The following is a 25,348-nucleotide window of genomic DNA, read 5'->3' as shown; positions in this document are numbered from 1 at the left end:
GTTCAATTTATCAATTCATCCATCCATCCGTTCTTTCATCCTTCAGTTTATCAATGCATCCATCCATCCGTTCTTTCATCCTTCAGTTTATCAATGCATCCATCTATTCATCTATTCATTCATCCGTCCAGCCATCCAGTCATCAATCATCCATCCATCCATCCATCCATCCATCAATCAATCAATCCGTCCTTCATCCTTCAATTTATCAATGCATCCATCCATCCATCCATCCATCCATCCATCCGTTCATCAAGCAATCCATCCATCCATCCATCCATCAATTAATCCGTTACTTCATCCTTCAATTTATCAATGCATCCATCCATCCATCATGCACGCATGTACGTACACACACACAGATACACAGACACAGCCACACACACACACACACACACACATACACACACACACATACATACATACATACATACATAAATACATACATACATACATACACACATACATACATATATACATACACACATATATACACACATACATACACACAAGTCTAGGAAGAATTTAAATATCCCCTGCGCGAATTCGTCAATATCTATGTATGTAATAGTAAACCCGACATACATACACTATATAGATATTTATACATCAATACATACAATCACACACACACACACGCACACACACACACACACACACACACATACACACACACTCTTTCTCTCTCTCACACACACACTCTCTCTCTCTCTCTCTCTCTCTCTCTCTCTCTCTCTCTCTCTCACACACACACACACACACACACACACACACAGACATACACGCGAGAACAGTTTTTAAGTTTATGAGCAAAATAAATATGATGTAAATATGTACTGAATATATCATTATTTATTACGGTCTAAATAGCAACGAAGCAACGCGTTCTATCTACGTTTATGTTAATTCACAGGCGGTTATATCTGGTTTTCTGTTCAGGCAATATTATAGGAAGCAACCAACTGGAGGGGTGGTAGGTTTCCTTAGCAAACAGTCGCATTTGAATACAAAACAGCCGTTTTAAAATCTTCGGTTAAAATATATTACAGTTTTCCCTCTATTCTAAAACACGCATGTATTCTGCGGGAAGAAACAAAGACTGATTTATAAATAGAACATCGAGTGCCGGTTCTCTCTTCACTGCGGTGGAGTTCAACAAAGAACATCGTATTCGGGCGATTATTGATCGAGTGTATTCGACGCAAACGCAGACGAAGATGACAGTGTAGAAAATTTATTCCAAGAGAAGTTGCAGAGGATTCGGAGGGTATGTCATCTTGTTTATGTATTTTATTTTATTTTACAATAACTTAGTAAATTTTAATTGTTTGGTGAATTAGTGTTAGCTTTGCTTTATTCACACGAAGAGCAAAATATAACGCTATTAGCAGACGACGGGAATTTTAATGTATTCTAAGGCTTGAACAATCAGCTGATCTGGATCCAACTGGCCAAAACCAGAGAGATTTCAAGACTTTTGTGATTGCAATTCCTGTTTTGTGTATTGTTAAAAGAAAGCATTTTTTTTTATTCATAGTGTTTTGTTTTAGTATTTAATTTTTAAAAGTAAAAATGTTATTGTAATATGTAATTCGGATTTTATTGATTGATATAGTAAGATAATTGTGAACCAAAGTTCATTGCTCTCAGTGCTGAAACAATGGGCGGCGTTGTTGATTGACAATAACACTTGGACGTTTCTTTAATGTAACTACTATTATGTGAAAATACGTTCTTTATTGTAAATGCGCTTAAAGAAATGAATTTAATATCAGTAGTTTAAAATTATAATTAAAAAAAAAATCAAATCAAATCAAAATAAAAAAGGTAACAATTTTGTTGTTGTTGAGAACAATGGATCTGCTAAGTAGAGATGGCGGTGGAGGGGGTTGGGTTGTCACTTCTGTAGAGATTCCCTGCCACAGTTGAAAGGCAAATTAATACTGCCACCCTAGCTGCTGGTATCTTCTGATACCTACAGATGCAGGCGCATGAGTAAGGGGAATGGGGGTTCAGGGCTTCGAAACCTCACCTACCCAAAGTATTTTTACTTTTCTTTCGCTGTCACAATATAACCTCCCACACACACCACCACCACCACCACCGTGCATAAGATGCATTGATCATCACCAAAATAGAACTTGACCAGGCCTGTAGGAGGAAATTGACAAAATGGGGGCAGGGGCTGGAGGCAGAAATATACATGATTAATTAATATTGAAACCAGAAGCTTGTTACTATGTTATGGCGGCAGATGCCATGTTGTTTTGTTCAGCTTTTGAACCGTAGGTGCTCTGGTGAATTTTAAACGTAACTTTTCTAGTGCTTAACACTGAGCCGGGCAGAATTACGTTCCGACGGCCCCATAGGGGAAAGCTTACTTAGTCAGATTTACAAAACGAGGGAAGGCTAAAGCCACTATTCTGGGAAGTTAAAGGCTTGATAATCTGTATGGATGAAATATTCCAAAACTGGATTTCCCCGGTTTAATTAAAACAAAGAAGGCTCCAAAACTGTATTTCCCCGGTTTAATTAAAACGGGGTAGGGTGTATGCGCACGTGTCACACTATCTGTTTATACTTAGTCTGGCTTATATCTATCAGCTGTTTTTACACTGTTAGGATAGTGTATAAGTTCAATACTTACCACCCATAAATAACTTCAATACCCACCACCCAAAAATATTTTTTTTTAAATCATTTTGAACATACGTACGTGGCCAAAATATGTTAGGATAGTGTATAAGTTCAATACTTACCACCCATAGATAACTTCAATACCCACCACCCAAAAATATTTTTAAAAAATCATTTTGAACACACATACGTGGCCAAAATATAAACACAAAACACAATAAAGAAAAAAAAAACAAACAAGAACAGGAACCCCCCCCCAAAAAAAAAAAAAAAAACCCACACAATACAGCACAACAAAAAAAAGAAGAAAAAAGTACAGGCTATTGCTCCTTGACCCTTTCGTTGGAACTGAAATGTGCCATGCCTCTTGCCTTATAAAACTAGTTATAAATTATCACATAACTTGTTAGTCGTGGCGGGTGTATTGTGTTCGACATGCGTATGGTGCGTGACATATTGATCAGTTACGTTTCCTTAATCCACTTTTCAGAACACGTATACCATGTTATCGTAACCCATTGTATGGCAACTGTGTATTCAGCTCAAAAAGCTACCAATCTACATTTAAAAATAATAAATCATTTATTCTTAAAGAAGAAAGAAGAAGAAGCTAAAACCTAGCTACATTGTAAAAGAGCTTCACAGACATTTTCACTTTTATAACTTTATGGTTAAATATTTTTGGCATCAGGTTATGGCGTGAACTAGCCCGAGTACTCTAACTGCTAAGAGAGCTAGACGGACATTTGGACAATTATCACGCTCTCTTAATGTCCAAATGTCCGTCTAACTCTCTTACTGTCGGGGGCGAGACGTAGCCCAGTGGTACAGCGCTCGCTCGATGCGCGGTCGGTGTGGGATCGATCCCCGTTGGTGGGCCCATTGGGCTATTTCTCGTTCCAGCCAGTGCACCACGACTGGTATATCAAAGGCCGTGGTATGTACTACCCTGTCTGTGGGATGGTGCATATAAAAGATCCCTTGCTGCCAATCAAAAAGAGTAGCCCATTAAGTGGCGCCAGCGTATTTCCTCCCTCAATATCTGTGTGGTCCTTAACAATATGTCCGACGCCATATAACCGTAAATATAATGTGTTGAGTACGTCGTTAAATAAAACATTTCTTTCTTTCTTTCTCTTACTGTCAGAGTACTCCGGCTAGGGCTGAACCTAAGCACTGAATGCCTAAGTAACCATACCATTTATTATTTATACGTCAGACGAGTGTATCGAATCGGCATTATTAGTAAATTATACAGCGAATCATTACCCTAAAACATAAACGAAGGAAGGAAGGAAATGTTTTATTTAACGACGCACTCAACACAATTTATTTATGGTTATATGGCGTCGGACATATGATTAAGGACCACACAGATATTGAGGGAGGAAACCCGCTGTCGCCACTTCATGGGCTACACTTTTCGATTAGCAGCAAGGGATCGTTTATATGCACCACCCTGTAGACAGGATAGCACATACCACGGCCTTTGATGTATCAGTCGTGGTGCACTGGCTGGAGCGAGACAACATAAACGATACAGCACGGAAAAGAGAACATACTAGTACTGTACACATTGCCGGTGTACTTGTCTACTTCCATAGAACAATCAGCTGTTCGCATCTATTTTTAGCGCTGACCGAGAAGGGTATTTCCCCATATGTTAGTGTCCAGGCGCTTGTGCTTAATCTAATCCGAGACGATCACTGTATGCTCGGTCGTGAGAAAATGCCTGTATTGTGTATCGGTGTGTGAAATATTTTAAAATTGACTGAATTTAAATGTTGTGTCAGATAACATGAATCGCAATCTCTCTCTCTCTCTCTCTCTCTCTCTCTCTCTCTCTCTCTCTCTCTCTCTCTCTCTCTCTCTCTCTCTCTGTGGTAACTGCAATATATATCAAGTGTTATTTAGGCACGCCCACCGACAAGATTTAAAAAACGTCCCATATCATCAACACTTTGTTTTTATAGGAGCACCCCTTCATCCCCACCCCTATTAAACAAACCCGACCCCTAAGTAGGTCACGTCATCAACGATTCTGCACTGTGTATGTGGGTTTTTTGTAATGTAACTAGTTCTATTGTGAATCAACTAGATCCAACCGGAACCGCTATTATCAGCTCCTGGGCTGTCGTGTTACCAGTTCATTGCGTGTGTCAGCCGGTAATTGTATATCAGAGTGCGGTGCACTGTCCTGACGTGTAATTCGTGGACGGTTTAACCAGTATTACAAATAATTGTGAAATCATAAACAGTAAGCTGCGTTGTCCACACTTTTAAAAGAAAGAGTCAAAATAAAGTTATTTGTAATAATAATAATAAAACAGGTAATTAATAACACAGACAAACGGACAGGCAGACAGACAGACGGGAATAATTTTCCAGCAACAATCATAGAGCATATTGATTTATTAAGAATCGGCTATTGGATGTCAATTTTTTTTGGTAATTTTGACCTATAATCTTAAAGAGAAAACCCGCAACATTTTTGCTATTAGTAGCAAGGGATCGTTTATATGTACCATCCCAAAGACAGGATAACACATACCACGGCCTTTGATATACCAGTCGTGATGCACTGGCTGGGACGAGAATTAGCCCAATGGGCACACAGACGGGGGTCGATCCTAAACCGACCGCGCATCAAGCAAGCGCTTTACCACTGGGCTACGTCCCGCCCAGGTATTATTAGTATGTTTATTATTAGCTTCACTATGACGTTCGTCAGCGGAGCTTTTCTAATACCGATTTGTCCGACGTCATCATTTCCTTTGAAGTCTATCTTCTCCTACAGTTCTGATTGAATTGTTTTCAAACTTGGTACATGATACTCTGGGACTCCCTACACAATCAAATAGAAATATTTTGAATATTTGAATTTTTATTAATTTAAAAAAAAAAAAAAATTGAAAATTTTTCTTCTAGTTTTAAATTGAAAATATTTAAATAACAATTTTGCCGATTTGTCTGGCGTCTGTATGGTCGGCGTCTGTCCGTCAACTGTTGCTTTGAAATCGTTCTGATAGTTTTGAGTCGATTTTTCTGAAACTTGGTACAGTGGTCCTTTGGGGTACTCTTTACAAACTAATACAGAGATATTTCGGAAATTGTGACATTTTTAGTGTTAATTTAAAAATTTAAATTGAAAACTAAATAGCGGAGTTGAATTCCATACACTTATATATCTCTTGTTTATTAATGATATTCTTCTTACTTTCTCACCTCATTTCCACTTTCTTCATTACACTATACTTCAAATGTCGCAGATAACCATGTTACACATATACTTGTAGCTGTGATTAAAAAAAAAAAAAAAAAAAAAAAAAAAAAAAAAAAAAAAAAAAAAAAAAAATAACAAAGAACCCAACTACAACAAAACCAACATCGAAAAATTATGTCATTTGAAATATTCCAAGGCATCATCCGACCAGCCATTCAGTTGTAATGTTTACCATTCATTCCAGATATTATGATTTAATAATAGCAGTGATATTTTACTTCTGGCGGTCTCTAGTTGCAATGATCAGATGTTTCAACTGAATGTCGTTGTTTGCAGAATTACATGTACACCTATTAATATGCGGTGTTTTAGCTCGCACCTGTTACCAGCATCAACGCGGCTAGCCATGTATAACTAGATCTCTCCCACGTAGGTTTAGTTGACCAGGTGTGGTGGCAGTGTTCTTACATTTGCTTTGGTTGTCTTTCTGGAAATAACAGGACGTTATGCGTCAGTATTGATAGCACATTCGTTAGGTATTCAGTACACCAGTATCGATGACGCTATGATATCGTATATTGAGGGGCGGGACGTATGCCAGTGGTAAAGCGCTCGCTTGATACGCGGTAGATTTGGGATCAATCCCCGTCGGTGGACCCATTAGGCTATTTCTCCTTCCAGCCAGTGCACCACGACTGGTATATCAAAGGCCGTGCGGTGGTATGTCCTATTCCGTCTGTGGGGTGGTGTGTATAAAAATCCCTTGCTACTAATGGGGAAATGTAGCGGTTTCCTCAGTAAGAAAATACGTCAAAATTACTAAATGTTAGACATCCAATAGCCGATGATTAATAGAGCAATGTGCTCTAGTGGTGTCGTTAAACAAAACAAACTTTATCGTATTGTTAAAGCACTCACGTACACCTACACGAACACACACGCGCATACATACGTAGTTACAGGCATGCGAATCACACATGCACATTCTTTCCATGACACATGTAACAGACAGACATACATGTGCGCACCACTGCTGACAAAGAAAAGCTTATTATTAGCAACAACAAGGTTTGCACTACACTAGTGAGACTGCAGGCTAATTACGTAAGTTGGCATTGTTCGAAATACACATTTGGCCGAGTATTAAATATTTATACACTTAGTGTGTGACCGAGATAAACAGCACTACTAGTGGGCCTTTGTCTTCAACTGACCCAAAGTGACAGTGGTCAACTTTTGAATGACTAATCTTATGCTTACAGACTACCGACAGCTAGGTCAACAACTTGTGAGTACACGAAGGGGGTGGGGTGTATGGGTGTGGGTGTTTGTGAGAAGCCCCAGGTATCCAAAACCTACCATTTGCACTTCCCATGTTCACAGTTAACTGATTATCACATCCCTTAGTAGTTTCCTGCCTTAAACAAACAAACAAACAAACAAACAAACAAACAAACCCCCCCCCCCCAAAAAAAAAACCCCACAAAACAAAACGAAAAAACAACAACAACAACAACAAACAAACAAAACAACGGGGGAGAGAAAGGGGACCCATAAAAATAGTTTATAGTAATATAGGGCTTTCTCCAGCTGGAAAAAAGGATATTTTCAACATAAAAATTAATTTAATCTTATTTCTCGCTGGAGTGAATTGAACTGCCCCCTCTCTGGCCCCACTAATTATGGCCCTGCCCCTGACTTTAATATTGTATTTTCACCACAGATCCAGACAGATTGTATTGGCATTTGACTTGGTAAGCTTCACCTGTTACTTGTACGATGTATCTGTTCAGGTGTTAATTGATCCAGAAATCGTACCAGCGATGCATGTGCACGGGGATACATATGTAGCCTAGATTCAGTTTAGTAACTGTGTCACGGGACAATGGGAAATGGATTTTGTAATAATCCATTAATAATATATATAGGAATTCGAGTACCGAGTCAGCAGAAAGCGATTGCTGTAAACCATGATCTTCAGATAGGAAATTAGTACACTCAGAGAGCTAAAGACGTCGAATGACCAACTGATCTATTTGGCTAAGTATACGAGTTGGATTTTCTCTCTTGGCTGCATACATATAGGTTAAAAGGATTTTCCCCTTCGCTTTCTTATATATTTATTGAAGAAGTATTCAACAGCACAGCATAAATAATTTATCATCTGCATTTGATACTACTCCCCGTTAATCGCAAACTAAAGAAACTACTGTTTTTACGACATCACATTCACAGATGGATCATTTATACTAAGATGTGTGATTAAAAAACAAGATGACTTCGACTTTACATATGTAAGTACAAAGATCTCATGTTTGTGATATTTTTTCTTTTCTTTTAATTTATTTTGTATTGTGCCAGAGATCTCTGCACTGATAATGTCATGGTTGAGTCTCTGAAATCAGGGGACCATTAGGGCTATTTGATGTATTCTAGAACAGCGTACTTGAAACTTAATTGTGTGACAACTCCAAACTTATTTGAAATGAAGTGCAGGCCCTGTGCTTATAAAAGTTTAAAATTTAGACTGAAGATTTTTGAAAGTATGTCCACTACAAACGACACGCAGTTAAAAGTGTGATGAATTTGCTAAAATATTTAGACTTGATTTCCTGTTAGGAACTAAATTAGCCATTGATGATTCGTTTTCGTGGATCCGTTTTGTGATTGCCCCACCCCCCGTTGTTCAACGACTGGTATATCAAAAGCCGTGGTATCTGCTCTTCTGTCTATAGGAGACTGCATATTAAAGATCCCTTGCTGGCACTGAAAAAGCGTAACGGATTTCCTTGAAGACTCCCTGTCAAACATTTATCACATCCAATAGCTGTTGAATAACTAATTAATTAATTAATGTGCACTAGAAGTGTCGTTAAACAAAACATACTTTAGTTATCGTTTTTCTTCATTTTTGTCACATTTAAGGCAATCCAGTGGCGGAATGCCAAGGGAACTTCTTTGTTTTGTTTTTTTTTTTTTTTTTTGGGGGGGGGGGGGGGGGGGGGGGCAATGACATGAGGCGGAATGCCCAGGGAAGTTTGGGGGAAGTTTGGAAGGGGATGCAAATTAATATATAATACAATTATAACTGTCGCAAAATCTAGGGGGGGTCCGGGCCCCTGGGCCCCCTAGATCCGCCTCTGCAATCTGTCTGTTACTAGGCGTTGGCTTTCTAGCAAGCTGTGGTAGAAAAGAAACTGCTGACGTTTCGTTCCACAATCCTTAGGAAGATGGATGGCATGACAAAAGACTGTGTCACGACATCATGACTAAGACGTATTTCACGCTTGTTGTTGTCAGCCAAACACTGCACTGCATCACAGCCTATTCCAGAAACGAAACAGGGTGATATCTAATCTAAAATAACGGGAGAGTGTAGGGAGGTAACAAGTTAAAGTTACAGTTTATTTTGTTTAACGACACCACTAGAGCACATTGATTTATTAATTATCGGCAATTGGATGTCAAACATTGGGTGATTTTGACATATAGACTTAGAGAGGAAACCGGCTACATTTTTTTCCATTAGTAGAAAGGGATCTTTTATATGCATCTTCCCACAGACAGGATATCATATCACGGCCTTTCATATACCAGTTGTGGTGCGCTGGCTGGAACGATAAATAGCCCAATGGGCTCACCGACGGGGATCAATTCTAGACAGACCGCACATCAGGCGACCGCTTTACCACTGGACTACATCCAGCCCCCCACCCCCCACCCCCCACCCCAGTGCAAAATACACATAATATAATTATGGCAATGTAAACTCCACTTGATATAATTGTGGCAGTGTAAACAACACGCAACATGAGGCAATTCAAAGACTACGTATGTACAGCATATTCAGCTGACAACAACGATTCGAGGTTAACTGACGACAGGTCAACTGATGACACAAGAGGTCAGCTGGGGTTTACTGGCCGCTGCCAGAGAATATGCTAAGTCAGCTGACGAAATGGTTGTGTATTGATTTTTTACACTGACACGCTCTACTAAACTGAAGCGGAACTAAATTGTTTTTGTTACCAGCAAAGCGAGCATATTATTTTGATAAACTATCTGGCGCACAGGTGTATAAAGTTGACCTCCCCCGGATATAGGGCCTAATAAAAGTTCAATAAATAAATAAATAAATAAATAAAATAATTAATTAAGACATTCTTCCCCTAATGTAGGTACTAATAAAAATACAATAAATAAATAAATAAATAAGTGAATATTTTAAATAAATAAATAAATAAAATTAAATAGATAGATAGATAGATAGATAAATAAGTGAATATTTTTAAAAAATAAATTAATAAATGAATAAATAAATGTTTCAAAATGTATTTAATAACTAGCCAGTATACTGGTATTTAATATAGAGACACTGTGTATATATATATATATATATATATATATATATATATATATATATATATCAACTTTATATTAGAAAAGGGGCGGGACTTAGCCCAGAAGTGAAGCGCTCGCCTGATTCGCGATCGGTCTGGAATCGATACTTATCGGTGGGCCCAAAATTACTAAAAGTTTAACATCCAATAGCCGTTGATCTAGGATCGATCCCCGTCTGTGGGCCCATTCGGCTACTTCTCGCTCTAGCCAGTGCTCCACAACTGGTATAACAAAGGCCGTGGTATGTACTATCCTGTCTGTGGGGTGGTGCATATAAAAGATCCCTTGCTGCTAATCGGAAAGAGTAGCCCATGCAGTAGCGACAGCGGGTTTCATCTCTCAATATCTGTGTGGTCCTTTAACATATGTCTGACACAATATAACCGTAAATAAAATGTGTTGAGTGCGTCGTTAAATAAAACATTTCTCTCTCCAATAGCCGATGATTAATAAATCAATGAGCTCTAGTGGTTTCGTTAAACAAAACAGACTAACTTTATATCAGAATGTTTAACTGCCAAATATATAAATGTGACATATCCACTTGTGGTCTCACGTGTCACTTTTAATCTTTAGCTGTCCGTTCTTTTGACAACGATCCATTCAGAGACCTCCGTTTGCTAAAGGTGTTTCGGTACTAGAGGGTCATGTGACGCATATTTAAATAGCGGAAACCATGACAACGGTCAGCTGATCGAAATAAAGCTAACTGGAGCACGAGTGTACGAAGCTTCTCTCGCCGTGGACTTTAACCCCTGTGAAAAATGCACATTGACTAATCTTATCCACACAACGGAAATGAGCAAAACCCTACGGCGTGTTCTCACATCTGATTGGTCTGCAGATGGCGACATTTGCATGCACATCGTCACCGGTTACTTTGCAGTATAATATTTCACTACTCTATTCACTGCGTTAGTAGCTGCCGGTTTTTGACGATTGTGTTACATGTAAAATGAAAATAAACACGTGTAATCTACACATTTCTTCTTCTTTTTTATTGAAAGAAAATGCTTACATCACTGAGATAGTATACCAGCTTCAAATTCAAATAATCTTGCAAATGGATTTAATATCTGGGGCGGGGAGAGGTTTGCACATTTTGACCTTGTTTTATTTCGATTTTCTGATGCAATTACCGTAAATAGCCATTTGTTTGTGGAGAGGACTTCATTCTAGGACTTTATAAGGGTGTATAATTAACACACTCCAAGCTTATTCACAAAACACCTAACAGTGATTCGCGGGAGCAGTTGCAACCTTATCAAACGTCCTTTGAACTATGTTTTGTGCTGAGATACAAACTTAAATTCGTTAATGGTTTTATCGTTTAGATTCATAACTTTACTCCATATTGAAAGTGTTGGAGGCTAAAAATTAAAAATGTCATTCTATGAAAAACGTTTATTAGAGCTACCAAAATACATGTGTAGTTAAAAACTGTCTACAAATGAAGTACTTATATTATGATCCCTCCCCCCTTTGTTCAGTTTTGTATGTATATCTTTAATTTGGTTACCGACTGCTGGCCATATTCAGTGGATCTGCTGCAGTACAGAATAAATAAAATTTGGTATTTTTGAAATCATTTATGGCCGGTGTCCTTTAAGATGGTCCCTTATTGTGTGAAAACATCACATGGTGTTAATAGTACATCTGCTAGTTAGTCACAAATTACTTTTCTTCTATTTTTTTTTAATTTGGAAATTATGTTTGTTGCTGTTTCTGCTGCTTAAGTTAGAAGTAATTAGATATTATGTTGCTATTTTAAAATTTTACGGTTTTTAATGCAGCCTTTTGTATCGCTTTACCGTTGTGTGTTTTATTTGATTCGTACGTTAAATAATGGTTGGAGATTAAGGATAGATTGACGTAAGCATTTTCAGCTACAGGGAATTATATTTCATGATAAGAATTAATTAACATATGACAACAACTTTCTTACCTGTAGCTATTCATAGGTTAATTAATTAGTGTAGTAAAGCCGACCGTGTTGTGCTGGACAGGTAATTTAAAGCTGCAATATTGAAAATAAACCAGTGGCGTAGGAAGGGGTGAGGGTTGGGTGGACACACACACACACACACACACACACACACACACACACATACACACACACACGTGTATATATATATATATATATATATATATATATATATATATATATACACACAGTGAAACCTCTCAAAACCGGACCCTCTGTAAACCGGAATTCCCTCAAAACCGACTGTTTTTCGCGACCCCCCTTTTAAATATCTGTACAGAAGCTCTAAACTGGATACCTCTAAAAAACGGACGTTTTACTTGGTCCCGAGGGTGTCCGGTTTAGAGGGGTTTCACTATATATATATATATATATATATATATATATATATATATATATATATATATATATATATATATATATAAACCTTCTCTGCTTCTATTGCCCCACCCCAAACACACCGCACACCAACGAAACAACACTTTACTTTAGAATACTAGTAAATCATCCATTTATGTTTAGTTCCATGTTCAGTTTAGAACATACAAAAACGCAGTGTCAGCCATTATCAAAACAATTTATGTTGGTGGACTCTTTTGATTGTAATAATTATGTTCTTAAAAGATGTCGAACAGACTTGTATGTTGCATGGCACGATGACCGTTAACAATATCGGTTGACAGCGAAAATATGCGAATCATGAAACGAGGTTATAAGATGCATGTTGAAGTTTTAAATATTTTAAATGGGTCCATCGATAGAAAATGGGTTATCTACTTCGTTTATGCAGTAGTCCTTGAGATATTATTAATCGGTTTCTGTCTTGCAGGTTTAATTACCATAGTTTGACATCCAATAGCCGATGTATTTTTCGTGCTTGGGTGTCGTTAAACATTCATTCATTCATATTCATTCTTGCAGGTTGCGAAAATGGTTGCCCGCGACGTCATAGCCGAAGCCTGTAATCAACAAGCAGACGCAAATGCGAATGCGAATAGCAATTTAACAAGTGCCGAACCTCCAGATCTACCTGACGTTATTATGTCGTCATCAAACGCAGTCGCAGACGTCGACGCTACTGTCACGACTTCTGCCATGAACACGAATCTCGTTAACAACTTCCTCGCATCTCAAGGAAACTACGTCTACGACAACAGCCATGACGACAATACATATCATGACGTTGTAAACGCCGAATCTCAGACGACCGAAAAAGGGAGTCCAGAACTCATGACCTCAAATAACTATCAGTTAACTCCAGACCAGTATCTGATAGATGTGGACAGTTTTGCAATGCAGTTATCTCTTACATCTGGTATTGACAATTCGCGGGAAATGCAAATAAAGCAGACGACATTTCCGGGAGAGGATGAACATCTTCTGGGTAATCATTCTGGTGCTTCTGCCGTCTCAGACGGCAGTGCTGATCATGTGGAAGCTATCTCCATGACGGAGACTCTCTCAACCCACAGCTGCCACTACTACAGCAGCGACGATTACACTGACTCTGTCGGCAGTGCCGATAGCAAAAAGTTTCTTCTGCCGTGTAAAGACGCTCAGGATTGTGAGTCCGAACACAAGGACGGTAACCACAGTATCGAGTTCGAAAAAATCCTCGAGAATTTGATGATACCTGGAACCGATTTCACGATAGACGTTCTCGACAGCCACAAATACGCAGATATTGTCAGCGTGGAGGTAAGCGAGCAGAATCTGTTACCAGAATGCGATCCTTTTGATGCCCCGCCCGAGGAGTTTCGGTCCAGATCCAACACAATGCTTGGACTGTTGGGACAAACGCAGGGCGACCTGGGAAGCACCGTCCAGCTTGCCTGCCAGAAGGCTCTCATGTATTTGAAAGATGAAACTGTCGGTAGCTCGGTTTTCCTTCCTGGGAGTTGCAGAGACATTTCAAAATCTCACAAAGACTTCACGCAGTTTTCAAAAGACCCTGAAAACAAAATCATTGTGGACAGCAACAAACACACCAGGAACCTGATCGCGATCAGCATCTGCCTCACCTTATCCTCGATGGCCTTTGGCTCGATCAGGAACCTCCAGAGCAGTATCAACAGAGAAGGCGGGGTCGGCATGTCCTCCCTCGCCGCCTGCTTCTCCAGTTTTGTTATCGGAAGCGTTTTCAGTCCGTTCCTTGTCCAGAACTTCCAGCCACGGAAGTGTCTGATCATCAGCTTGTTTCCACAGCTGGTGTGGGTCGCCTCCAACATCTACCCAGTCATGTGGCTCATGATTCCCGCCTCCGTCCTCATGGGAGCGGCAATTGCGATGATGTGGAACGCTTTAAGTACATACGTCACATTCCTGGCTAAAGGCTACTCCGAAAAGCGTAAAGAAGATTTTGAGCACACCTTGAGTCGTTATTTTGGCATTTTTGGACTCACTTTTCAGAGCCACATCATCGCGGGAAACTTAATAGCCTCTCTCGTTCTGATGTATGCTAACCAACCACTGGGCAGTCCCACTGGCGGTTTGGCGATGATGAACATAACAAACTCGTCCAATCAGAATATCGAACAGTATATTAATATCGACCAATCAAATAGTTCGTACGCTGTGATAGCTGAATCTGTGATCTCCAATCGTTCCAACCTCTTTCCGTTACCCAACAGTACTTCGAAAGACATGACCTCCCACCCATCATCTCATTATCACTTATGTGGCTCCAGGTATTGCCACGACTACGTGATCGACGATGAGGGCATGCACGTGAGCGACTCCACGAAATACCTGCTGTACGGCATCTACATCGGCTGCCTCCTGATCGCCATCCTGATTGCCTTCTGGCTGCTGGAGCCGCTGAACGAGAAACTGTTCTCCTCGCGGATCGCGTCGTTCAGCCTGGTGGGCGAGCATCTCAAGTCTCTGGGCAAGTTCTTCGTGCTGCGCAAGTTCCTCTTTCTCATCCCGCTGCTCTTCTACAGCAACATGCAGAGTGGATTCCTCACTGCTGAAGTTACAACGGTCAGTACATACCAAATGGGGGGGGGGGGGGGGGGGGTGTATATGCGCGCACGCACACGCATACACACACACACTTATCCCTCATATATATAATTAAGATTAAGGCAGCTCTTGCGAGCACTCGATATACTGACTGAGCTAATTCATGCCCCCCAACCTATTTTAAGATACCACTGCACATTCATACTTTTGTTGAGTTGAAATAACCATGTCACACACACGCATACATACACACACACAGGAGAGAGAGAGAGAGAGAGAGAGAGAGAGAGAGAGAGAGAGAGAGAGAGAGAGAGAGAGAGAGAGAGAGAGAGAGAGAGAGAGAGAGAGAGAGAGAGAGAGAGAGAAACATATTACTGAGACGTTATTATTCAATTTGCTTTTCTTTCTACATATATATAGTTACACACACACACACACACACACACACACAGATAGAGAGAGAGAGAGAGAGAGAGAGAGAGAGAGAGAGAGAGAGAGAGAGAGAGAGAGAGAGAGAGAGAGATGAACAGAACAGATGTTGTTATTCAATGCACTGTTCTTTATAGATGTGTGTGTGTGTGTGTGTGTGTGTGTGTGTGTATATATATAAATACTTGTTTGTTACAGGCGTTTATCAGCTGCCCACTCGGCGTGTACATGGTCGGCTTCACGATGATCTGTTTCGGCGTCTGTAGCTGCATCAGCTCCTTCCTCAGCGGCTGGCTCAACAGGTTCCTCGGCAGAATCTCGCTCATCGTCACAGGTCAGGCGTCTACCGTTACCTTTGTTAATAGTTATATCTCGCCTTTTACATTTTCATTGATTATTGTATATATGTATTTATAAATGATTTATCATACTTATCATTATTATAAATTATTTATCTTATCATTATTATACAATTATAAATTATTTAGTTTGCTTATCATTGTTATACAAATATAAATGATTTATCTTATTTATCATTATTGTACAATTATAAATGATTTATATATCTTTTTATGATAATGAAATGATTTGAATTTAAATTGAGAGAATTTGTGCCATTACATGTCCATTGTATGAAACGTTCACATTATTTAAAACGTGTTTATTACAATACTGATTTGTATGTTATATTTTTTGTGCCATTTTTCTAAATCTTAAGCTTTAATGATTATTATTAGTTTCTTTATAACAAAACTATATTACCAGACATATATTTGCCATTTTGTTTTAATCTTTGATAGTTTCTCTAAATGCATGGATGGTTTTGTATCAAATTGGGTTACTTAATTTGAGCTGTCAGTCTTTGAAAAGCACCCCACCATCTTCGTGTTATATTTTATGATCTGTTGTAAATGAAACAAATCTGAATGTAATTAATCAGAGTTGGATTTAAGGAGTGTGACCCAAGCCCATATCATTCACTGCGACGTACTGCATTGTCCTGACGCTGTCCCACCTCATATTTATAACACTTTTAAAATAGTGTTTCGACTAAAAACCACCTTAAAATTAAATATACAATTTGTTTCAACATTACCGTTCTATAATAGTAAAAATATTTATGTTCTGTAATTGCAACAAAAATATTATTCAGTTGTAAAGATTTTAAATTGTAAATTATGTTTAAAAAAGTAAATCCTTGAAGTGACTATATTTAATAGAAAAATCCATATTATTATAATTCTATGCAGTATAAATTTGATAATATGTAAATATGAGTATGTAAATATTACGTGATACATGGAACTGAAACATACATTTCATACATTCCAAGAACTTGTACTTAAATTTGAAATTGAATTTCTTGTTATATTTTGGTAAATTTTAAAGTAAGTGGACTAATCAAGGATTTACAAAACTTGCTATGTATTTTCTTTCACTAACCAATTTATTTCTTTGTATTCCAGTGTCCATGTGATTTTATTAAGTAAAAAGTAAAGGAAAACGGACTTGTTTCATTTTAGTTTCGTAATGGCGGATAGCACATTGAAATTAGAGAAAAAATATAATCAGTTTATGGATAGCTTATTAAAACGTGTTTTGCAACACCGACCTTTAAGCATCATGGTTATAAATGCATCCATTTCATTACAAATGATGTTTTGAATTTTGAGAAAATATTTTTAAATTTTCAGTGTTGCAGAACGAGTAATCGATGGATTTGTTTGATTAACATGGACATGTATTAAAGAAGCAGTCATCATTATAATAACACATATTTCTCCACAGCAAAGGAATATAGTGGTAAAGTAAAATTCAAGCATCACTATATTGAAGGGTCCAAACGTAATTATTTTACGTTCCAATGTCGATGCTTGTAATACATTTAGTGCAAAAGTCAAAACTGGAAGCTGGAGTCTTGAATAATGCTGCTTTAAAAAAAATCTGTATTTGTTATGATACTATTGACTCTCGATTGGAAACAAGCCAAGCATATATTGGTAAACAAGGACCGATCGCAATCATTTGCCACTGTCAGCCTACTTATATTGTAGATGAAAAATAAATCCTGAAAGTTTTGGTTATACCGTATCTGAACTATTAAATGACTATGAAACTTTTAACACTTTGCTGTTTCATATGATGAACATGTCGTTTTTGAATTTACATAAGATAGACAATGGCCAAAAAAGAAACATTGAACTTAACGTAATTCCTTGCTTCTTTGAATACATTACCATAAACTTTGAAACCTATTCTGTAATGGCCATGAAAATATAGAACGTAATGATTTTTTGCTGCTTTAAGATTTCTCATTTTGAAAACAAAAGTTATAATGAAAAATCACACTGACACAAAATCGACAGCCTTCCTCTTGTGATGAGCTGCCGTTGTCGACGACGTAGTGACGAGTCTACCGCTGCGTGGTGGTCGTGCTCAACGTTTGCGTTGTGATGCCATTCTGATAGTTCATACATTATCTGTTTTCAGTTCCCTCCCCTCACACATTAGCTATGGTAATCTAAAGAGAAGAGACGTTATCTTTCATTGTACCTCGTCAAGTGTAGCCTGTGCAGGAACTTTACCCGATAACAGCTAGAGGTTTAAACGTCCAAAATGACCAGAGTTTGCCTTCCATAGTCTGACTGTCAAAGTAACCACAAAGATGGTCATGTAAGCCCAAAAGCTGTTTTCGCAAAAAGAACTGGCGAAAGAATAACAGACAAAGATGGCAGTAACATGGCGGGATCTGTTGTCCAATGGTGATGTCCGTTATAGCGCAGTTTAGCGTGGTGAGTATTTTGGAGTCGTTGTGTTAGGGGATTTGGTTGACGGTAAGTTGTGTGGTAAGACTGTGCTTCCAACGACTCCCTTCGTTCAGTAGAACTCACGCTGTACCAATGCATGATGTGAATATCAGATCGTGCAGCTTCCGTGACATTTCAGTGGACATGGGATAAGTGGCGCCGCCATTGGTTTCATCTTTGATTATAGAGTAACCTGCTCTTGGATTAAAGAGCTCGCTAGGAAACGTTTCGATCCACTGTCACAAAAACATTTAGCAGTGGAGGAAGACAAGTTCCTGCTTTTCCAAACATTGACGATTTTGGCTATGAAAATTGTTATACTGGTACCTTCAACTTTGTTTGTCGTTAAGCATCATGTATGTTCTTAAATACACGTAAACAAACACATTTTTAAAAACCATTTGATCGGTTGGGTGTTTACATTCTTAAATAATAACTAATACATGAACAGTTTAACGCAAGTTTTTTTTACATGTTTGTTATTCCTTGCGACTGTATTTATCGCATTTTTGAAAATACATGATGCTGTTCCATAAATCTAGGAGTCTTTTCCTTACGGGTATTTTAAAGACATTTTTCTTAAATTGAAATTTTTGGACATAAAGTTTTCAAAAATAAATTCATTGCATTTATTTTTAATTAAAATTAAAAGGATTCTAAGTTTCAACAGCTTTAGAAATCTTTATAAACATGTCTGGCACCAACATAATTAACAAATCAATTTATAGGTGTGTTTATGGGTAGTGCGTGGGGAGTGTGTGTGCGTGTGTGTATGTTTGGTGGGGTAGGGTAAAATATGCAAGGAAAAGACTTCAATAGGCAAACATGTTCGCGATTGAATTTCTGATATTTCTTTAGAAACTGTGTTGATTGTACATGCCAGAATTATATTAAACAACAGGAATATTTTTATATATCAAATTTTAAATTTATTTATATGTTTTAGTAAAATGTGTTAACAGGTTTGATGGTCAGATTTGACAATAAGTTACAAAATGTTTTGGTTACCTCCAATAAGTAATGAACGATTTTTAAAATCTCAACCCATTCTGATTCGTTACTGATGTCATGTAATATAAATTGTATCCAATATCTATTCTGGCATGTGTGATATATGTTATACATAATAATATCTGTTTTATTTGATGCAATCAAACAAGCATTCTTGCTTGAATCTCGACCATATATTGAGAGATTCATATAAAAACAATAAAACAATGTTTATTCAAAACTGAAATTTAAGATTAACTGTGGTTTTATTAAATCTTTTTTAAATTAATATTTCATACAGTGTTTTATTGCATCAATATATGTATTGACTTGTGACATACCAACCACGTACATAGGCCGTAATGCTTATTACCGTAATTCTGTAAAGACAAAAATAACATAATATTAATGTGATAAAAATATGAATAAAAGTAAATTGCGATATATTAATGCCTATTTAAATATGTGCGTGGTTGACATACGGACTAACGGACATAAGTCATGGGTGGAGGTCATTCACCCTGATTACTGCCATGTTACCAAGACAACATTCAAGCACGCTTTGGTGTCTTGGCATCTTGCAAGAATACGTTTCTGTGCTTTGTGTTTTTCCAAATTTAGACATCTTTATTAAATGTTTATAGCAATGATATTAACACGAAATTTTGAAAACGTAATACCACGGAGTATCAGAAACGTGTTCAAATTGTGTTCAGCTTGTGCAATGTTCATAATACGTTAAAAGTGTAGGAATATAATCATATATATATATAAGAAATTTAACATAAAAATAAATTTGGTTTTAAATTTTATATTTCATTGTAAATATTAACTTCATTTTTTAAAAATTACATACATGTATTTAGGTCCACGTTCGATCAGCAAAGAGTTCAAAATTTGAAACAAAAAAAATTGTTTTAAAATGTACGATAGAGAATTTAAAATGTTTTTTAATTCCCCCATGATGTATTGCTTATGGTGACGTAAGAGGACAAAGGTTTTTCGTGTCTGTTAATCTGGTGAGTAAAACACGAAAATGAACAATGCACAAGCTAATTTAACATCAGTGGTTGTGTGGCAAACGTACTTGGAGGTATCTTTTAGCTGTACACTATTCACTTTGAAGTGTTTATTGATACACGAGTAATTAATAAACCTAACAACACTATGCTCAACTATAAGTGTGTGTAGTAGAGAATATTTCGGACCGTCAAAAAACACACATGGCTGTTGCCCGGAAACCCAAGGAAAAGCGGGATAACTCCACTGCGTTTACAAGAGGGTATGTGTTACCTTCTCTGTAGTTAAATAACTAAAGAAACGAGGGAATTTACACCCTCCACTAAATTGTCACTTTTCCCCACGTCCGACTGCGAATGCATGGAAGATGGCGAACTAACTGGCGGAAAAGACCGATGCGTCATGAAATAATTTTCTCCTTTCAGCGGCCATTTTTAATCTTGGTCTCCTCATCGTGATGGCCAAATGGCACCCGACTCCAGACAACCTCTACCCTTACTTCCTGTTGCTAGGGGGATGGGGTGTGGCTGATGGCATCTGGATGTCGCAAATGAACAGTGAGTAGGCCATTTAAAATTAAGGATTTATAAGAATTTCAATTTATTGCTTTTTGTTTATGACGCAATATTATTTATGTCGCAAACGAAGTGAGTAGCGCTGTTAATATTAAGGATTTAGACACATTCCAATGTGTTGCTTTTTTATGATGTAGATTAATATTACCAAAAGCAAGGGGATTCAAGGGGTGGGACCAGTGGGGACCAGTCCACTTTAAAAATGCGTGTAATACCTGAACTTATTTTAAGCTGCCTAATAAGTATGATCAGTGTCTTTAAAACTATTCTCTTAAGACGGATTACTGTAGATTTATACTATATACGTACATCGTGTGTTGGATGACACAAGTGCCCACAAGAACAATATTGACTTAAGTCTACAAGCTATTAAGAACCAGTTAATACATTTAATTTTTTATTTCATTTCATATATACATTTTTTAAATGTACTTTATTTTATAAACATTTTATTGCATATAATATACAAAAGGATTGGCCAAAAGTTATCCAAATAAAATGTGCTTGTGCCCCTCCACTAGTATAGTTTGTATGTCCTCACAATTCCACTTTACATATCTTTCATACAGATCTGGGGCGTTTTAATATCAGGAAAAAACTAAATATTTGTTTTTAAAAAATGCAACATTAATATAGATATTATGACAGAAGTGTCCTCGTGAACAATACTGAGTGTATTTTATTAATAGTTCATTAACCACAAAAATTTATAAAAACAAAAGCGATCAACTGACGATGCAACTTGAATACAAATGTATTTTTCAGGTATGATGGGCTCTCTGTTCCCTAAGCAGTTCGAGGAAGCGTTTGCAGCGATGAGAATCGCTCAGGGCGTGGGTCTTACGGTGGTGTTCGCCTACTCGCAGAGCTTCTGCATGACCAGCAAGATCTACGTCATGTGTGGCAGCTGTCTGCTGGCGCTCGCTCTCTTCATCGTCTCCGAAATCTCACTGAGACGCGAACCGCTCGACGCAAAGACAGTACACACACAGGAAGTGTGTTGAATCAACTCGGCAAAGACAGTGCACACACAGGAAGTATACCATGTGTTGAATCAACTCGGCAAAGACCGTACACTCCCACGAAGTGTACCATGTGTTGAATCACTCGGCAAAGACCGTACACTCCCACGAAGTGTACCATGTGTTGAATCAACTGGACATTGAGCACCATTATCAATTAAAATAATCAGGCGCGGATTTAGGGGGTGGACTGTGGGAGGTTATGGGGCCTGGTTCCGCAATATTTGTAGTCGTTAACAATAAAATAATGTATCCACGCCTGCAAATACAAGTACAATTTATACAGAGTGATCTTTATGATTTAATTATGTTTTTTGCTTGGGGTGGAATACTAAAGCTAGGTGTCCTGAGATACAATACTGAAGTTGTCCTGAGACGGTATTAAAGCCAGTTGTCCTAAGACACAATATTAAAGTTGTCGTCGGACACAATATTAAAGTTGGTATCACAGGAGTTAACAGTTGATCGTAGTACACCATAAGAAAGGAACCCCGAAAGGGTTCATAAAATGCACCCTTGTTATGGGCCGTGTTTCGCCGCTGATTGATCGACGTATAACAATTTACTGGTTACTGGCATTTACAGAAATATTACTGACACCAGTCTTTATTTACGGATTGTTGGTGTCATTACTTGGTGGGGGTGGTTTTGGGGGGAGGGATGTTTTGTTCTGTTTGAAAATTTAATTTTTCTATTTAAAAAAATTATTTCAGTGTTTTCTTTTCATCCTGTTTTTTTTTAAAACGCTGGACACATTTATAATACGACTTATAATAAGTCACATGACTTGTAGTTGTTTGTTATGACGTAAAGTCCTGTACAGATTGTTATTGAATTTTACTTGTTAGCAGAACTGTTTATTATATATACATTTAATAGTTCTTGATGGTATTTTCTATGTTATGGATTTTTAAATCACAGATTGTATAGAATGATTGTCGGGCTCAGGTTACATGTGTAGAGTTTTTTTAAATTTGTTTTGAATATTATGTTATAAAAGAAGTTATTGTCGATACATACAGCGGGGATATCAATACATGGATATGTATTTGAATGTAGTTTAATTGGTGTTTCATTGGTTTAGCTGTAAATTAATTTGCAAGTTTACTTGTGTTGAATTAGTAACTGTGCTTTTAGTACGGACATTTCAGATAAAACTATTTTACAATATGTTAGAGTTACCAACTACGCTTTCTATTTAGCATAAAAATACCCTTTGAACTGCTACTTACCCCGTCCCAATCAGTGCCACACGACTGGTATATCAAAAGCTGTGGTATGTGCCGCGCTGTTTATGGGAAATTACGTATAAAAGATCCATTGCTATTAATTGAAAATTGTAGCATTTTCTCTGACGAATGTGTGTCAGAATTACCAAATGTTTGACATCTAATAGCCGATGATTAATTAATCAGTGTGATCTAGTGATGTCGTTAAACAAAATAAAACTTTAACTTTATGTGTCTGGAATAAACGCCCCTGGATCTTAATGGGATAGAGCCACTGTAAAGTTTCTAGGAATAAGAACATATTTTTTTACACTTTAAATTGGTATTATCGTCTCCTTTTGCTATTTATTTTACCAAACCCTTGCTCAAGTCATAAACTGGTCTTTGGTAATTCATTGTATATGCAATAAAATAACACATTAATTTTCACAAATAAAAGTTAAAATAATTTAACCTAATAAATATATGGTCTCATTCTACTGTTCAAAACGAACGAATGAATGATTGAATGAATGAATGAATGTTTAACGACACCCCAGCACGAAAAATAAAATAGTTGAATGAAATACTAGTAGTTGAATGAAATGATGCGAACATCGATCCAGAATTTGTGAGGGTTCGAGTTGTGTTTCACTGTGAATATTTGTAGTGGAAATACGTTTGTACGTGTGTCCTCAAAGCAAGTGTCTACATTTAAGCATTTGTGAACCAAATGTGTTCTTATTTTTGAAGAATATAAAATTCGATAATTTGTTTATGGCGAAAGAAAACCCCGAAAACGTCTTGTGACATGTATACATGATTATGACTATTTTTTGACATAAAAATATACTATGGATGGCAATCTTTCAAAATACACTTAAATATTAAAGTTATTAATTTATTATTATTATTGTATATTATATGTATGGCTTGGGGAGATGTATTTTTTATTATATTTTAAAACGATACATGTAATAAGATATCATATACACGTGTATTTCTTATTTACATATATTTTGTATGTTTTGTTTGCAGTTGTTTGCCTTGGATTTTTGGTACAACTTGCACTTTTCATTTTGATGCGCTCGTCACATTTCATATGCTTTTATGTTTATCCACTGGAATCCAGTCTATTTTATATTGTCAAACAAGTGCTTACTGGTTTTGTTGTTGTGGTTTTGTTGTACATTTATGTTTTATGTAATGTATCGAATCAATGTTATCATTTCAGCAAACGCTGTGTTTTGTTTTAACTGGAATTATGTCAATATTATCATTACATTTTGATCAGTGAAACAGTAAAAGTGCTGTCATCAATTTCATTTCTTATTATCTTCAGTCATCAACACAATTAATGCAAATAAAACGAATATATTTGTCTTTCTGTTGTTTGTTTTTACTTATTAAATTGTATTTGTTCTAAAATCAAAGATACTTTATATCTTTTCAACTTGGCAAATTGATTGAAACGGTGCGAAAAAGCTTCATTCTGTCACGCCATTCCTGGGGAGTGGCAGTCCTAAAGACGATGCAAGAAGGATGAAGTAGCCTTGTGCCGTGCTTGCATCGGTCACACATACTTGTTAGTCATTTATTCTAAAGAAGGATCATCCACCTCAGTGTGAGCACTGTCAGTGTGCTCTGACGGTTAACCACATTTTGGTGGAGTGTAATTATCTTGGGCAAACGAGGAAAGATATATTTGGTGGACAAAAATGTGATAGAATCGTAATATATGTACTTACCTGTGACATACTTTTGCACAGCTCTTTACACTGTTTTTAACTTCATTTTAGAATTGAACACGGACAAGACAGCACATACCAAGGCGTTTGATATACCAGTCGTTAAGCACTGGTTGAGACCGGGATTAGGGGGGGAGGTGTCACAGAATGGGCCTCGGGCGAGCGATCTACCAACTGAGCTAAATCCCTCCAGATATAATAAATGGTTGATACCACGCTTTTTAAACAGTACGTGGCGGGACGTAGCCCAGTGGTAAAACGCTCGCTTGATGCGCAGTCGGTCTAGGATCGATCCCCGTTGGTGGGCCCGTTGGGTTATCTCTCGTTCCAGCCAGTGCAC

At 37.5% G+C, this 25,348-nt stretch overlaps 1 protein-coding gene across 2 annotated transcripts; it reads left to right on the top strand.

The window, feature by feature from the left end:
- Positions 1–879: 879 nt before the first annotated feature.
- On the top strand, positions 880–24,643 carry LOC121388810 (protein unc-93 homolog A-like). 2 transcript variants are annotated; one of them, XM_041520315.1, is made up of 5 exons: positions 934–1,267; positions 13,167–15,227; positions 15,837–15,972; positions 20,881–21,012; positions 21,796–24,643. In XM_041520315.1, exons 2-5 carry the CDS (start codon positions 13,176–13,178, stop codon positions 22,032–22,034), a joined length of 2,559 nt encoding a protein of 852 aa, XP_041376249.1. In that variant the 5' UTR covers positions 934–1,267; positions 13,167–13,175; the 3' UTR covers positions 22,035–24,643. The 2 variants fall into 2 exon arrangements, with proteins under 2 accessions (XP_041376250.1, XP_041376249.1); XM_041520316.1 differs by lacking the exon at positions 21,796–24,643 and having other exon boundaries at positions 880–1,267; positions 18,129–20,901.
- Positions 24,644–25,348: the final 705 nt, after the last annotated feature.

This window comes from Gigantopelta aegis, chromosome 14, assembly GCF_016097555.1.
Source record: "Gigantopelta aegis isolate Gae_Host chromosome 14, Gae_host_genome, whole genome shotgun sequence".
Taxonomy (NCBI): Eukaryota; Metazoa; Mollusca; class Gastropoda; order Neomphalida; family Peltospiridae; genus Gigantopelta; species Gigantopelta aegis.
Note: the sequence above shows the minus strand (reverse complement) of the source record. Positions and strands in the feature narration are given on the sequence as shown.

What these genes read in the sequence shown, in the direction of transcription:
- LOC121388810 (XM_041520315.1), top strand. Translation starts at nt 13,176, where the DNA reads ATGGTTGCCCGCGACGTCATAGCCGAAGCCTGTAATCAACAAGCAGAC. An exon ending in TCACTGCTGAAGTTACAACG is followed by an intron (nt 15,228 to 15,836) that starts GTCAGTACATAC and finishes TGTTTGTTACAG; the next exon opens with GCGTTTATCAGCTGCCCACT. An exon ending in AATCTCGCTCATCGTCACAG is followed by an intron (nt 15,973 to 20,880) that starts GTCAGGCGTCTA and finishes TTCTCCTTTCAG; the next exon opens with CGGCCATTTTTAATCTTGGT.